The following is an 18,022-nucleotide window of genomic DNA, read 5'->3' as shown; positions in this document are numbered from 1 at the left end:
TTTATCATTGATGATAAAACGAAACGGCTGCAAGAAAAGATTGAAGTAATAGAAAAGGACACGATCGTTTAAAGCATAAATGGAACGTATCAAACACTCAAAAACATGTTTCGAAACATTTAAAGCAGAGGTGTCAACATTAAAGTTACATAAAGAATATTATTATTAATTGTGGAGATGAGAACAGTAATGTGGAAAGAGTACTGCGGGGAGTACTGCGGGGCCTCTGCGAGGGGGAAGAACTATCAGACTTTTTTTGACGTAAAAAAGCGTTCGGCAGCTAAAACTGTAAACTAAGTGTTTGCTGTCATTTTAAAAAGTAGGAGTGAACTGCAGATAAAGGTGGGTAGCATTCTAAATGTGCAAGACAGTAATGGAAGATCAAAGCATCATATCAAAACAAGGAATAAGCTAGAGATAAAGTCTTTCTGCTCTACTGTCCAACCTATACAGTGAAACGACTATAGTGGAAATAAAGGTTCGAGAGTGCAATTAAAATTTATCGTGAAAGAATATCTGTGATAAGATTGATTGACAATATGGATATCCTCTGTGAAAGCGAGGAAGAATACATGAGCGGTTTGATGGAGTTGAGTAGCATATTGAGCATAGAATGTGGTTGAAAGTTAACCTGTGAAACACGTAAGTATTAAGGATCCGCAGAAATTAGATTACTGACGAATCTAATAAGAAAATTTGGTATTAAGTTGAAGATGTAGTGAAAAGAATTCTGATATCCTGTAAGCAAAATAACTCATAACATACATAGAAGGAGATTCTTTGAACTGAAAGCCATATGGAAGGCTGCTACAGACGGATGTTGACAATGCAATGGAAACGATCACATAACGAATGAGGTGTTTCTACAATAGACGAGGGAATGTAACACCTAGACAACACTCGCTGGAGGAGCCGACATGATGACAGTGTGTTAAGACATGAATAAATTACTGTCATGATACGAGAGGAAGCGCCGAGAGCACAAAGTGGGGCGGGAGACCGACGTCGGGTAGGTTACTGAGCTCTAGAGCAAATCGTCGTGGTCCGCATCAGACTTATCTGATGACCCCGTCCCTCTCGCTTCTCCTCAAAAAAAAAAAAAGAACCTCACACGAAACTGATGTGTGAATGGCGAATAAAGTAACGTCGTGAATGCGCATACTGGGTCCACAAAACGCATAGTACCAATAAAAATCAGCTGCGGCTAAGTTCCACACCAATGAAAATTTGTGCCACGTGACTCGTATCTTCAACAGCACCTTCTCTCACGTGTATCTCAGACGCGACACGTATTTCGGCATTAATAAAGATCCAAATAACGAATCTGGGAACGCTCCGCAGTTCGCTGCTTCTTTGCTGTGTCAGTACAGGAGGGTGAGAAGCTACACTCCTTCGTAGACTTCTGTCACAAAGTTGAAAGTGATAACATATGTAGAGATCGTGGAATACAAAACTATAAAGAACCGCACATATTCACGTCGGAACACTATAACAGCTTCGTGATTATTTCTTCATGGATCACAAATAAGATGTGAGCCCCAAAAGAAGACGAGGATTTTCATAGAAGACTCTGGTTTTCAGTGAAATGATGAACAAGTCAGAACTGCTTCGAGGAATTCCTACGAAGTCCTTTTCGGATGTTTCGTGAACAACTATAAATTCGACGTCGGACTAGATCAAATTTCTTACCACTACACTCGGACATGGGAAAGCCAGGCACAAACTGGGGCTGGAAATGCTAAAGTGTCAGTCGACTGCACTTGTCTATTAGTTAAAAACCAACAACCTGATGTCGATAAATACGAAAACAAAAACAGAACTGCCAGCTTCGACGACCAAGATACTTTCAATTCAACAGCGAGTCACCACAAGTAGCGTGGCTCGGGGTTCAAGCATACTTAGAAATTCTGGTGTGTGGAACGTTATGGTCGCGAACAGTGCGAGGTGCTGTTTATTTGAGGTCGAAATTGAACACTAACGCCATTAATTATATCTTATAACAGCCCAGCGTCAGAACAGTTACCAATAATGCAATCAAAATAAGATGGATTCCAGAAAAAGTAATTTCGGTTATTTCGTCGTGTATGTTTCTGCACAATGTAGCTAAGCGCTTTATGGCCAGCGGAGGTATGGTGGGCTGCAGGATTAGGCAGCAAAGGATGAGATCCTGGATGCAGAGCGTACGAAACGAGGTTGGGTGGAAATTAAGAACATTCGCTGTTAGCAAGGACAGAACCAGAACATTAGAAATAAGCATTTTCGCATTTCTCACCGCACAACTACACTGCACAACACACTTTTCGCAGTCTGTATGAAACTAGCTGATTTTGAGTAATTATCATATGCTAAATTCAGATTTGATTTTAGTTTTTCTACATCACGTATGGTTTCTTCTGGATATCAATTTCTTCTCTGATACGTAAATGTACTTCAATTTAACTAAAATAAATTTCAGCTCACATGAAACAGGGAAACTTCCTTCTCTGCGTCTATTTTGACATCTGCGTTTGTCCATCTCATCTCAGCTGTCGTGAACACGAGTCACAATTCTGCTTTGTGCTGCCACCTGGTGAGTTTTTATTCAATTTCGAAAAAATAGTATTAGTGCTACACTGTAATGATATTTATTGCTGTACTCTGTGTTTTGATCGTGTGAGGCTTGTGATATATGAGTGTGTCCTGCCAGAAACTATTGTATAAAATGTCTAGAGAATGTGTAAATAATCCCAGTACGTCTTATTATACATGTATAGCATATACAGTGAAAAGCTGAAGGCACGATCATAGTCGTGTAGTTAAGAAGGCATATGAGTTGTATTTTGGCTCCAGAATTGGAGACCAAGGTAATCTTTTACTCCTCATATTTGCTATTGCACTGGTGCAAGTAACTTGTGTAACTGGTTGCACGATTCTAGAGCATCAGTGCCATTTACGGTACCTATTGTGTCACGAAGAGAAGCATCATGCCACTGACTGGTAGTTTTTCTTGACCAAAGTGAAAGGGCATTCTGCAAAATCAAAATAGGCTATCCAATATATACACTCCTGGAAATGGAAAAAAGAACACATTGACACCGGTGTGTCAGACCCACCATACTTGCTCCGGACACTGCGAGAGGGCTGTACAAGCAATCATCACACGCACGGCACAGCGGGCACACCAGGAACCGCGGTGTTGGCCGTCGAATGGCGCTAGCTGCGCAGCATTTGTGCACCGCCGCCGTCAGTGTCAGCCAGTTTGCCGTGGCATACGGAGCTCCATCGCAGTTTTTAACACTGGTAGCATGCCGCGACAGCGTGGACGTGAACCGTATGTGCGGTTGACAGACTTTGAGCGAGGGCGTATAGTGGGCATGCGTGAGGCCGGGTGGACGTACCGCCGAATTGCTCAACACGTGGGACGTGAGGTCTCCACAGTACATCGATGTTGTCGCCAGTGGTCGGCGGAAGGTGCACGTGCCCGTCGACCTGGAACCGAACCGCAGCGACGCACGGATGCACGCCAAGACCGTAGGATCCTACGCAGTGCCGTAGGGGACCGCACCGCCGCTTCCCAGCAAATTAGGGACACTGTTGCTCCTGGGGTATCGGCGAGGACCATTCGCAACCGTTTCCATGAAGCTGGGCTACGGTCTCGCACACCGTTAGGCCGTCTTCCGCTCACGCCCCAACATCGTGCAGCCCACCTCCAGTGGTGTCGCGACAGGCGTGAATGGAGGGACGAATGGAGACGTGTCGTCTCCAGCGATGAGAGTCGCTTCTGCCTTGGTGCCAATGATGGTCGTATGCGTGTTTGGCGCCGTGCAGGTGAGCGCCACAATCAGGACTGCATACGACCGAAGCACACAGGGCCAACACCCGGCATCATGGTGTGGGGAGCGATCTCCTACACTGGCCGTACACCTCTGGTGATCGTCGAGGGGACACTGAATAGTGTACGGTACATCCAAATCGTCATCGAACCCATCGTTCTACGATTCCTAGACCGGCAAGGGAACTTGCTGTTCCAACAGGACAATGCACGTCCGCATGTCTCCCGTGCCAACCAACGTGCTCTAGAAGGTGTAAGTCAGCTACCCTGGCCAGCAAGATCTCCTGATCTGTCCCCCATTGAGCATGTTTGGGACTGGATGAAGTGTCGTCTCACGCGGTCTGCACGTCCAGCACGAACGCTGGTCCAACTGAGGCGCCAGGTGGAAATGGCATGGCAAGCCGTTCCACAGGACTACATCCAGCATCTCTACGATCGTCTCCATGGGAGAATAGCAGCTTGTATTGCTGCGAAAGGTGGATATACACTGTACTAGTGCCGACATTGTGCATGCTCTGTTGCCTGTGTCTATGTGCCTGTGGTTCTGTCAGTGTGATCATGTGATGTATCTGACCCCAGGAATGTGTCAATAAAGTTTCCCCTTCCTGGGACAATGAATTCACGGTGTTCTTATTTCAATTTCCAGGAGTGTAGATCTGCCTTCAGCCATACGCCTAGTTTCTCACGATGCTTCTTCACGCCCCAAACTATCGAGTACTCTGACCCTTGATGAACTACGTCTAGTTGTTGGTCCGAATCCGGAGTAAGAATACTTGCCACCACAATCAACATTACATCATTGTATTTAGCAGGCACAATCTGAATTAATGGTTTCGTGACTGCAAGGTAGAATTTTCTTGAGCAGGTCTTAAAATGACTGCACGTATAAGGCACCAGAATGTGTTTGAAACCTTCTTCTCTTTCTCCAACGAATTTGTATACTGTAGGGAGGCCAGTGTTTTGTTTAGAGCGTGAAACGTTCACAACCCTAAGCAATGGAGACTCCTTGTTGATTCATCGAAATCAAGTTTACAGGCAGTCCGCCATCGTAATGGTAATATAGATACCTCAGTGCCAGTCGAAAACTCGGTGAACAGGAAAGGTACTTGCTCAGTTACTTACACTGTGACATTCATGACTGGATATTGCGTGCAGATCTAAATGTCATAGGGCTATCGACTGGTATGCAAACAGTTTATACGAAGTACTGAGTGAGTAGGACAGTCACAACAACAAAACACATCGCATACGTACAGAGTGGCCCAAGTAAAACTCCGAAATTCCAGCTGAAATGTGTGTCTCGTTTGAGCCGTTAATAAACCCCGAAGTATGTTTTCCATCCTTACATATTAAGATGGGGTAATGAAGATATCAACACAGGACAGAGAAAGGGGTTTTGCAGATCTGAAGATAATGTATCCCAATATTAGAGGTGCAGAGATTAAAGGATGAGTGGCGCCTGGCCCCAAACTACGACGGGTTATGCAAGATACAGATTTCACTAACTCGTTTGGTGAGACTGAAAAAGATGCATGGAGTACTTTCAAGTCAGTGTATACGCACTTTCTTGGAGATCGCAAATCTCAATACTGTAAAGAAATTGTGAATAACATGATAAGATATTTCCAGCGTACGAAGTGTCGTGTGTCACCAAAGCTACAATCGTTTGATGGCGATCTAGTTTTTTTTCATAGCTTGTCCTTCTAAACTTATTCTGGGATGAAATATTCGTCTTTCCAAGCTTCAAAACTTTGTTTTTTTTTCATAAATAATAAAACCTTTTCTTTCGGAAAAGGTAAGTGAAGCGAATTTTTTATTTTCAAATCCTAATTCCCCATAACCCCGTCGAGTGAAAAATCATAATTTTAGCTACAGAACAGACAAAGAGTTAAAGTGTGTGATGAACTGTAATTTGTATAATAATTCTTAAGTAGCCCTTAACTACTGACGTTGTTACAGGAGTTGCTTTTACAGCATTTTACAGTATTATTATTGTTCTAAGTATGAAATGCCGTAGGTAATTACAAGCTCGCCCAAGACCACCAACCCTGGTCATAACGTCCATGATTCGGGGATTAGAGCATACGGTCTGAAGATTAACACGGGACACTCATCTCTGTACAGCGGTTATCGTTAGTTGCTTCCTTCATCCAAAACTTTCAGTTTATTTTTAAATTTTTCTAGTGCAATTGGCATGAACAATTTCACGCCATAAATGTTACTGGAAAGGATAACGCCCGAAAATGATTATCATTCTTATAGCAAGAGAAACAATTATAAAAAGGGGAAAATTATTCCTCAGGTCTCAAAAGCTTAGCTGCATTTCACTGCGTGTAATTTTTATTTATTTTTATGCTTTTTAACTTTTTATATTTTTCAGGCGCAGCACATGCCGACGATATGCGCTACATGTACACAACACCCACGGACCTGGATCCTGAGTCAGATGGAGGCATTATCAGAGCTCAGATGATAGAAATGTGGGCTAATTTTGCCAAATATGAGTAAGTAATCCTCTGCTAATTTTTAATTTTTATTTTGTTTGCTGTGGAAGCTACTTATGATTCATGTTTTGAGTTGCAGCTTCATTGTTCCATTACGAAAATTGTTTTGAAAAATTGCTGAGTGTTGATAGCAACGCGTGAATGATCTTTAATTTTTGTCGCCAACAACTGAACAGTGGTGTCAAATCGACAATCTGATGAAAATATACGCCACGTATATATAAAAAAATTGTAGCATGCAAGGCCTCGTGGTAATAAGAAGCCATGGGCTGAAATTATGCTCATCACGTTTAGAGCTCACAGCTAGAAAAACCTTCTCGTACCATCACCTTAATCCTTGCAACAATAGGTATTCAGTCTACATGGAAACCTGGCGACTGAAGAAACAAATTCTGAAAACGTGACAGGAATAACATCAAGTATGTCAGCCACACACAGCAGGAAAAGCTGCCGGGTAGTGGCAGACAGACAGTCAAGCAAACATGCCAAACAAAGGACGCCGAAAGAAAGATAATGGGCAAGTTTCGTGAGATACCAATTTAGTTTTTGCACTGAGTTTGTTACTCGTTCACATTGTCGTCGAGAAAAACAGCAGAGGAAGTGGTGATTCCACCCCACATTCTCATCAACCGTGCCTTAGCCACCACTTCTCTGTTCCTTTGTCGAAAGAGTTTTCTGTTGGAAGTCTCATCTTGCCTAGCAACCATCGTCACTTTCATTTTAATCATCTCCTCTTTCTTTATGCCCTCCATCTCTTCTAACACCAGACAAGGATTCAAAATGCTAAACTAATCAATATCGTTCTCAATGTCTTCACTATTTTATTATTATTGATATTATTATCATTGTAGTTCCTATTAAATTATTACTTTTGTTAATAATTAAAATTATTGTTACTGAGTTTGATACGCAATAACTAATTAATATCATTCTTAATTCCACCAACATTTTATCATAAGTGTTATTGTTGCTATCCTTATAATAATTATTATTACTGGGAAATATTATTTATGTTAATAGTGGAAATTATTATTATTATTATTATTGTGATTGTTATGTAATATGTTTTATGTGTTGTTCCTGGTCAGATGTAACAGCATGCCTTTATACTTTTATCTGATCGGGATAAAGAAGCAATAAATAAATAAAATATACTGAGTGATAGGTCAACACAGGGGAGAGTCCATTCTTCTATAAAAGGAACTAAAGGAAGATTCAGATAATTTTTTAGTGTTATCGAATGTCACTTAATTCATTCAAAAACTGTTAATTATGATGGAAAGTGATTTCTCTAAACAAACACACTAACGAGGAATTATGAGAGTGCGTATGAGAGGCTAGTAGTTAGTTAAATATAAGTTTTATTAATACATAGAATGAAATGAATAGATTCACAATATTTACTACAATGGCATGTACCATACTACAGTTACAATTTTTCAAATAGGGTGAAAGAATAATCAGTATCCAACCAGATCCCAATTTACTTTCCTTGGGGGATTGTTTTGTTGCATGTACCACGGTAATTGCTTGCCATGACTCATCTTCATATTTCTGTTTTTATAGTTTGGGCATCTGATATGATAAATACATAGAAATTTTTGCACTTCCAGAGCTAAGAGCTCAGTTTCTACGTACTCCATGTTGCAGCGACAGACTGAAGGCTGCGTGAAAAACTGCTCATGACGGCACATAGGCAGGTGGAATAGGACGGTGTGCATTTTGCTCTATGGGACCTTGGATAATCGCCGCTTCTTTGCAGCAGCCGCGTGAATTCCAGCTCTGAGTGGCCACCCTCTCTCAGACGTTGCAGTTCTATATCTGCTGCGTTTTTCTCAGCTCAAATCCTGCTGAAAAAAAAAAATGTTTGTGGGACCGTAGCATTTGGCGACAGAGGGCCTTGTTGGTGACAGCGTTCTGATCGAATGGCAAGCCGCGCTGACATGCTGCTGCGGACTTAAACTTCACGTAGCTGCGGTATCTCGCTACGTTGGCAGTTCGAGGAGTGCATCGTGCGACTTTGGGTGCGGGTATTTCCCACTGGGACAGTCGCGCACAGCCTACAGAGAGAGAACTGTGGCCCGTACATGACTTAACGACTGGCAACGGAAGTACTGCTGAAATCCTCTCTTCTGCTTCAGAGCCTCCATTATGGCATTGGTATCAGCTTCCTTTCTCCCTTGACAGCTTTTGTTTGTCTGTAAGCACAACATGCACAGACGGGAAATCTATCTGGGTCCAGGGACATTTGATGCGCGTCACTGGACGTACAGCAGAGCCGACTTCTTCGAGCTCTTCACGGAAGCAGTGAGGGAAGCACCGAAAGGCCGCCTTCATAGATCAACCAGAGGTGATGGGGTGAGTATAGAAAGGTAGCTTCCGCGCCACAGCGTCGCCCATGGCCCTCCGAAAATCCTCCATGGCTGAAACTCTCATCTGGTCAACTCCCGCAGACTTCACTGTGAATGCTGCAGTCTTGGTGTCGTCTCCTAAACTCGAAGTCAATAAACAATTAAATTCTGAGCCCCCACAAATTACAGCTCAAATCCATCATTCGGAGGAATTAATTAACCTGGTTGCCGTCCATTCTAGAAGGCAGGATTCCAGTGCGCTGGCACTGTGTTACACGACAAAGTAATCAGCCAAAACAAGTCTCCGTAAGTTACATTTACTATGTAAACACAGTTTACATACACAGTCACAATATCAAGAGGCGTTTTTCAAGCCTTTCCTGTGTTGCCAACCTAAGTCTGGTTGCAGTCACAAAGAGAAATAAAGTATTGGAGTTCTAACGAGCTACTTCAACCGCAGTTCACTTATAATTGCCTCATGCGTCTCTTAAAAGTCTAGTGTGGCTACAATCAACGTAAGTTTGTGTTTACAACAGAAGGTACATACTTTGCAAGATATCAGAAGAAGTTTTCGGCATACGAAAATAAAACTCCATTTAATTTCTTTTTATGTATAGCATTTCTTCCGTACCGTCTTTTGCTATTTTATCCCGACATCGGCGTAAGGTGGTAGATTTCATAATGTCATATTTACCCGTACAATACACAAAACTGTATCTCAAATATAATTGCCATAAAAGGCTCTAAACTAAATTTTAGGATAATGTATTAGCATTCATACGTTTTTTTCTCAATCATTGCACACATCTTCTTCTTATTTTAAAGTCTCGTCGAGCGACTTCTTGCAAAACACATATCATATCCAGTCTACTAGAGATCCTGTATGATCACAGTAATTTACAGAATAGATATTCAGTCATTTTATCTCTTTTCGTCTGCTAACAGCCTCTCCGTTCTTTTTGGTTTTAGCAATGAGTTGATCCTAAGTTTCTGTCACTACAACTGCGTTTTCTTTCCTTCGTTTTGAAACTGGTGTTAGAACTGACACAGATGATATGTCTTAAACTGCTCACTCAGTGCCAGGTGAACCTGAATCGGGAGCGAATGTCGCTACTCTTTCTCTCATATTTCTGCTCTTCGACCCTGCAGGCGCCATGGTGTCTGCCTCTTTGCAACATCCCAACTTATCTGCATCGGAACTGCTAGTAGTGTTTGTCAGCACAGCGACCGAAATTGAGAAACGCTCTTCCGGTATAGTTAGCATCTTCCCCAACTACTGGGTTCCGGGCCTAGAGGTTTCACATGAGCAAACATAGTTCAACAACGTGGGTTGTTGACGACAACAGAAATTTTGAATTTCAACTTACATCCTACATCAATAGATATTTCCAGTTTTCAAACATACGAGTACATATTACATTTTTCGCACGTCTCTGAAAAATTCACTGCAGTGAGAAATACTTCTTCCTAGAAACGTCTCGTTTAACAACACGAAGAATTGACCAGTTGTGGTAGCTTTAGTTTTCCCGATACACATCTGGCTCACTATCACACGTGCAAAGTTGGCACTCGGCGCGGTGGCTGATGGGAGCGACCGTAAAGGCATTTTCCGCTTACAGTCGCTCCCATCAGCCACCGCGCCGAGTGCCGACTTTGTTTGCTCGAGTAATAATAGCGTGCAGCAATGCGTGGCGCTTTCTGTAGGCTAAATGTGAAACTACAGGAAATCATTCATCTTAACCTATAGCCATCTTCCCCCAATTCACACTATATAGAAGCATGCCAGTTCCTATCAGTTTGAGGGATGTCAGGTGTCGAAAACTGAGTTAAAAAGTGTGGAATTAAGCGGCCTGATGACAAACAGTATTTTAATTTATATTAGTTTTTACGTAAAGAAATTTGTAGTTTGTATATTTAATTAACCCTAATGTATATTAATGTAGTAGCAACTATATCCGAGTGAGCTGTTCTTTGCACCCTTCGTTCTTCCATATTAGAAAAATAAAGTAATTGTAATATCTACATAACTTAAAACGAAAGCGAAACGATGTGTAAAATTTCTCATTTTGAAGGAATTTCTATGCTGATTCGAAAACTAGTCTTAGAATTTTCCGTTCTATAATATTTCCGAATTTGTGGAGAACTATCAATATGACTGATCTTTTATTATCATTAATGCACTAGATGCGCTTAGATTAGCGTTGTATGTGTAAAATACGATGTTTTGTTCTGTAGCATCAGCAGAGTGGACACTTCATTTGAATACAGCAGCTAAATATAATTTCAGTACTGACTGATAAATTCTCGTGTTGATACCTAACTCATTTTTGGAATTAGCCAAATGAATGGTTCCCTCGTGAAACAACATCGCTGCTACCTCTCGCTCTTCCAAATGCCGTTCTGGTCTGGGTACGGCGTAGCGGTACATCGGGAAAACCCTCAGCTTCGCTCATGTCTAGCGCTTCCATGCGCACGTGACTGTCCGTACCCCTTGGAGTTCTTTTCTCCGTGAGAGGCCGGAGGGGCAACCGACACAGCCATATCCGTCGGACGGCGATCCACCGCGCCTTTCACTCTATCACTACTGCCCGTTGGCATAGACTTCTCAACCCGAATCTGCGTCGGCTGTCACGGAGTGGCACTGTTTAAGGCCGGCGGTCGGACAGTGATTGGATGTCGGAATCCCGCATATGATACATGGGGCCATGTGCAAGTCACCAGTGTCATGGCAGCAGGCATCCCGGCTTGTCGCTGCACGAGGTCACACTAAGGCGACAGGATACGATACGATACGACGCAAAGGCAATCCTCATCGGCGGAGCGTATGGACACACACTGGAAGAAATTGAGTTTGTTCGCACTGAGACGACAGCGATTCACCACTGACACATATCTCTGTCGGAAACAGCTGTTTTTATTTTCTACACGCAGTAAGGAAAATTTTATGAGAAACTAACTACAGTGACGGGTGCAATTTTTGCTTTACGTAAAACAAATCGGATGACTTGAAATTTCACACTCTGTGTATAGTACGATACTGGGCGTGCTGGTTGCGTCACTCGTAGCCGCGCGGCATTAGCCGAGGTGTCTGGGGCGCGCGCAGTCATGGACTGTGCGGCTGGTCCCGGCGGAGGTTCGAGTGCTCCCTCGGGCATGGGTGTGTGTGTTTGTCCTTACGATGATTTAGGTTAAGTAGTGTGTAAGCTTAGGGACTGATGACCTTAGCAGTTAAGTCCCATAAGATTTCACACACATTTGCGTCAGCCGTATCGTGAGAATCACAGGGAGTGGAATTTCAAGTCAACCGATCTGCCTACAAAATTGTATCTACATCTACATCCATACTCCGCAAGCCACCTGACAGTGTGTGGCAGAGGGTACTTTGAGTATCTCTATCAGTTCTCCCTTTCAAGTAGATGAAGTGAAAATACGTCCGTCGTGGTAGTAGTGAAGCTTTTACAAGCTACGTAGAAAAGAATGAGAACAGCATTATGAGATTTACGCATAGTCTCCGCTATGTAGTCTTCCTCATTCGATTTTAACGAAAGTACTTGGTTAAAACTTCAATTTTTCCGCGTCTTATACCCACACATCTCAACTGGATAATGAATAGTTTTTCTTTTAGCTGTTGCCCATAGTTAGTGTACTTCAAATTAAACTACAAATTAGAAGGATATTTTGTAAAGTTTTCAGTGAAAAATATAGTCGTTGGTCAGCTTACGTTTGGAGTGCCTGTTCTATACATTATTGCGTATGAAATATAGCTAACGAATAGAAATTATTTTCAAGTGTGGAAGGAGAGTCATATCTCTATTTATTACCGAGAAAATACGTGAGATATATTGTAGATTGTAACGACGTGGTTGGCAGGTAGGCGCCGCACACGCGGCTATTTCGCCTGCTGCGGTGCCTGCTGTGCGGAGTGCGCAGATGTCTAACTTTCATCTTATTCGCTTGCTGCCACTACAAACCGACAGAAGAGATGGAAAACTTCTCGAAGATGATCCGATGACTTTGACTATATGTTTTCTCTGTCTATGCAACCTGGTGTCAGGAAACTTTGTGACAGGCATAAAAGAACTCTGAAAGCTTCTTTGAAGTTACTTCTGAATGAGCATCTGTACGAAGCCGAGAACGACACGTCGTAATTTTCCTTATCATGGGCTGGTCACGCGTCTTCAAACACATTGTTCACCCCTACGCAGAAGTCACCAACCACTACTACATTATGGACGATGTATGATCCGCTCCAAATCCAGCAGTGGTTTATTTTTCTTTTTCAATATCCCATACCGTGAATTATACATTACTGCGAAATTGAACAGTTGTATAAATACTATCCTAGCTTTATTAATTTTTAAACATTATTTCTATTCGTACAATACTGAATAACGTACTGCACTATGTGCTCTTAATAAAAATACATTTTTCGTAGTGGTATTTTCAATGTCACTCACAAACTTGTGCCAACATAGATGTACATCTACACATAGGTACGTACTCCTCATGCCACCATAGGGTGTGTGGCGAGGGTTACCCTGTACCACTACTAGCCGTTTCCTTTCCTGTTGCATTCGCTAATAGACAGAAGGATAAACGACAGTCTGTATGCTTCCATCAGAGTCCTAAATTCTGGTATCTTATCTTCGTGGTGCTTACACGAAATATATATTCGCGGCTAAACAACTGTGTAGCAGTATTCTTCAAATGCAGGTTCTCTAAAGTTTCTCAAGAACAGTGCTTCTCAAAAAGAACGACGCCTTTCCTCCAGAGATTCTTATTTAAGTTCCCGATGTATCTCCCTAACACTTTCTTATTGTTCGAAGCCACCGGTAAGAAGTCTAGCAGCCCGCCTCTGAATTGCTTCGATATCTTCCTTCAGTCCCTCCTAGTACTGATCGCAAACACTCGAGCAGTACTCAAGAACAGGTCGCACCATCCTCCTATTTACAAGTGACCCACTCTTCCTGAAATTCTCCCAGTAACCCGAAGTCGACCACTCGTCTTCGCTACCACAGTTACCACACGCTCGTTCCATTTCATATCGCTTTGCAACTTTACTTGACTGTGTCCAGCATGACACTTGTAATACTGTATCCGAAGGATACAGGTTTCATCTTGCTACTCATCCTCATTCAATTTACATTTTTCCACATTTAGAGGTAGCTACCTTCATCACACCAACTAGCAATTTTGTCCAAGCCGTCTTGCATTTTCCTACAGTCACTCAACGTCGAAACCTTACAGCACACCAAAGCAAAATCAGCAAACAAACGCAGATTACTGTCCACCCTGACCATCAAATTATTAATTTATATGAAGAACAATAGCGGTCCTGTCACACTTCCATGGGGCACACTCCTGACGAAACCATTTCTAATAAATAGCTCATCAATAGGAAAAGTAGCAATTCGAAAATTTGTGTCCTCCTTTGCCAGAGTAACTGATACTAGTTGCTAGAAAACGTGGAAACAGACTGGCCTTACTCTGCAGAATTGGCGGAATTTGTATTCGCATTCGGAGAGCTTACAAGAAACCACAGCTGACCAAAGTTTTATACTTAAAGCATCGTCTTGGTGCACTCAATATGTCAAGCAATGATAAGCCACAAAACGTCCTCTTAGAAGAGCTTCTGGTTGCAGCTGGACCTGAAACAGGAACATGATATGTGCTGTCTTATTGCTTGTCGCATGACGAGTGGCATCGCACACCGCATCGCATATCGTATCATATCGTATCGGTTCAGTGTGCACCCCGCCTTATATCTCTCGGCGGTTTGCCGTGTGGCGTCTCTGGCAGGCACCACAATGGAACGCTAGCGAGGCGCGACCCTTTGATGCGCAGGCTTCGCTCTGCAATTTCGGTTTTATTGTCGGATACAACTTGGGTTGCCACGTGTTCGATTTTTTACCGAACAGTTCGGTATGTCAGCCAAGAGTTCGGTGTTCAGTACCGAAGTATAAGTAGCTCGGAGTTCTCTACGTTTTCATTCGTATCACTAATCTATTTATTCATTTGCAAAATGAAGTGCATAACTGGGTGTTGTTATAGTAAAATAGGAATCGAGCACTCGTTGTAATTTGAAGTTTGCAGCAAGCAACAACATTTATCAAAAAAAATAAAGGTAAAAAAAGTTGTAAGCTGTATATAGCGATAGTAAGAGAAATGTAATATTTACTAACAAGGGAAACTCCTCTTCTCACTCTTCTCAGATTTAATGATAGTGTGGCCCAGTTGATAGTACGTCAAAATCTGAACACAGATCAAGCATGAAAACAGCAAGAAGCTATACTGAACTGTGAAAAAAGAAACAAAATAGAAACTGTGAACGATCCAAGCTCAAGATCTGCAACATCGAACAGATTTGGATAGACCTGAAGTCGTGGTTATGTGGTCAGGGTGTTGGACTGCGAAGGGCAGATTTGTGCTCAAACCTCCCTCGTGCCCCCTTTTTCTCTGTTCGCTCTATTCAAATTTGTGTCTGTGTCGAGGTGTGGCGTCTGTTTACAACAACGAGGTGTAAAGAAGGAATCTCCAGACGTACACAGCTTACATTTGTTCTGCGCAAGTGCCAAATTTTACGACTTTGGAGCCAGTTTTGGAAGTTTTGGCTCTTGAATTCCTCTGTCGTAACACAGTTGATTTGTTATTTTCATTTCTGTGAGAGGTCTATGGGGTATTTCGCCTCCTCTTACTGTGCGTCACATTACGACAGCAAATGACTAATATTCTGTAACCACTGTATAGCACGACAATTACGAAGGCTACAGAAGGAAAACAGACACGTAAATGATGGGAAGGAAAGTTCACAATTTTGTGGGAAAAAAAGATACACGAGGGTGATTTGACAACTGATCTCCCGCTTAACAGTCCAACTCAGTGACCACACAATTAAAACGCCGTGATTCTTGTAATCTCTTCGACATTGCACATTTATAAGGATAGGCCGTTCATTGTTTCTTTTTTGTTACCTCTCTTACAGTTATACGCATCATCTTCCTGTTTTCATGCTTGATCTGTGTTCACTTTTTGACGGGATATCCACTGGGCCATCTTACCACTGAATTTGAGGAGGGTGCGTTAGGGAGTTTCCCTTGTATGTATTTACCTTCAGCCCGCAACTCAGCAAGTCTTTTCGCCAGACTATGCCGGGTAATTTCGTCAACATAATTTGGGAACCTTAGATGTAGCAGCTGCCAATATATTGCATCCTCAAAATATAGATACGTCATTTGTATTTTTCTGCCACCTTTCGCTATATTTATTTCAAATGATGCTAAGCGCAAATCATTATTAGTACATCAGCAAATTAACAAATAATGAATACTAAATGTTGCAATTACTGTCTTTTCAGCAATCCAACGCCGGAACAGACTTCTCTGCTGACAGAAGCGTGGAAGGAATACAATGAATCGTCCCAGCATTATTTGGAGATAACGAGACCTCTTCGCCTAAAAACTAAGTTGTTTGAGCCGTACATGATCTTCTGGCACAATCTACTGCCGTCCTAAATATCGATATGGTTTAACTACAGCGTGACCATGTCAGTCCAATACAAGCTGCAGTTTAAATCAGCTTCAGAACTCTATTTTCAATTATCCAATCAAACTCGAACACAAGTAAAAACATGCAAACGGTAGATACCTCCACATTTAAAAATGTACTCTTAGCTTCTATATCAACACATTTCACAATAAATACACAGATTTTTTCTCGTATTTTTATTTTCATTTTTCCTTAGTACTTCGCAGAGGCGATTAGCAAGTAACGGAAATCACTGTTGCCGAAATACTCGTCAAGGGTGAATTCAAGAACTGTTTTGAAATTTCATTTTTTAAAAAAACACGTTGTAAGTTTATTTAGGAAACGGAAATGTTTTCTCCTAATTATGATGGAACTTTCCTAGGGTAGTTTTTCACAGGTGGTATTTGCTATCATTTCTATTTAAAGAGCATTAAAAGTTTTCTGCTGTGCAGGCACTTTTTGTTGTTAGACTTAACCAGAAGTGCAATTACGATGTCCGCAACATTTGCGTTGCGTGCTGCTGTATGATTCGTAAATGAAGTAGGATGGTATTTCGTTTCCTTCGCAGATATTTAAGGTGTGCTGTTGGGTTCAAACGAAGCTACAACGTCGGAGGTTGTGAAATATCCGGAAGAAATGGCGAAACACTTGTGACAATCGGGTTTGAAAGATTTAGCTACTCTCGTTAACTATTGCACTATCACTTGATTGAATGCGAACAACGGTAATGGACATGCACTAGCAGCAGGCAGCAGAAGATCTGTGGACACCGTCAATACACTTACGCATTATTTGCAAATGAAAATAATAACACTGCTCACGATTTGTGCAAAATGTTTGTGCTGTACTCTTAAAGCACCAGATATTATAGGTAACTGTCATAAACTTCCTAGTAATTAGAGCCTGAAGAGCAGATTTTATCTAATTCTGTTTCCTTAAACTACATTTTACGGTCGGCCGGTGTGGCCGAGCGGTTCTAGGTGCTTCAGTCTGGAACCGCGCGGCCGCTACGGTCGCAGGTTCGAATCCGGCCTCGGGCATGGATGTGTGTGATGTCCTTAGGTTAGTTAGGTTTAAGTAGTTCTGAGTTCTAGGGGACTGATGACCTGAGATGTAAAGTCCCATAGTGCTCAGAGCCATTTGAACCAACTACATTTTACGTATTACAACGTGGTACACCAGTTTTATTTATAAAAAGTGCAACGCCTACAAGGACTGTGGCGACTGATATCAATGTGCAACATGTTCATACCGAGGATAATAGTGTTAATTATTCAATTTAGATGGCCATCGGACGTGAGGTGGCGCTGAGGAGGCCAGTCTGTGCACCCTCTGTTTTGACTTTGCAGGCACTAACTGTGCTGAGTTTACAATTGAACAGTGTTTGCAACACTCATTCTAGGGTATAACTATGTCCCACCACCTACACGTACAACTGTTCAATAGCTTCAGCCATTTGGACAGCAGCGAACTGTGGGCCTGCGGGAAGCTGGGTGGACATGTCGACGGACCGCTGCACGTTTAGGCACAATTTATCGGTGGCAACGGCACACCTGTAGAACTGGTTCTGGACGTCTGCTACGGACGCATGACAAAAATACGCATTATGGGAGCAGCGACGGCCGACCACCCGTGGACGAAATCTGGGCATATGTTGCACCTGCTGTGATGACATGTTCCTCAGCACATGCTATCTCCTGTGTTTCCAAGAGTTCGGTTATTCACCCTACTGTTCTGTTCTTCAAACATGTGTTCGGCGTGCGCCGCAGAAATATAAGAGGTTCGGTATATTTAGAATGCTATTCATATCATTAATTTATCTATTAAATTGC

General features: G+C 42.2%; 1 protein-coding gene across 1 annotated transcript in view; it reads left to right on the top strand.

Moving 5' to 3' along the window:
• The window catches only part of LOC126320847 (cholinesterase 1-like), a 196,981-nt gene extending 180,597 nt beyond the window's left edge, over positions 1-16,384 (top strand). Inside the window, exons 10-11 of the mRNA XM_049994126.1 lie at positions 6,192-6,315; positions 16,021-16,384. Of these exons, the coding sequence (XP_049850083.1) occupies positions 6,192-6,315; positions 16,021-16,177 (281 nt within the window). The 3' untranslated portion in view covers positions 16,178-16,384. The remainder of the gene's footprint in view (positions 1-6,191; positions 6,316-16,020) is intronic.
• The last annotated feature ends 1,638 nt before the right edge of the window (positions 16,385-18,022 follow it).

The sequence above is a fragment of the Schistocerca gregaria genome, chromosome 2 (genome assembly GCF_023897955.1).
Source record: "Schistocerca gregaria isolate iqSchGreg1 chromosome 2, iqSchGreg1.2, whole genome shotgun sequence".
NCBI classification, from domain to species: domain Eukaryota; kingdom Metazoa; phylum Arthropoda; class Insecta; order Orthoptera; family Acrididae; genus Schistocerca; species Schistocerca gregaria.
The sequence above is the reverse complement of the archived record's forward strand: the minus strand, read 5'-3'. Positions and strand labels throughout refer to the sequence as shown.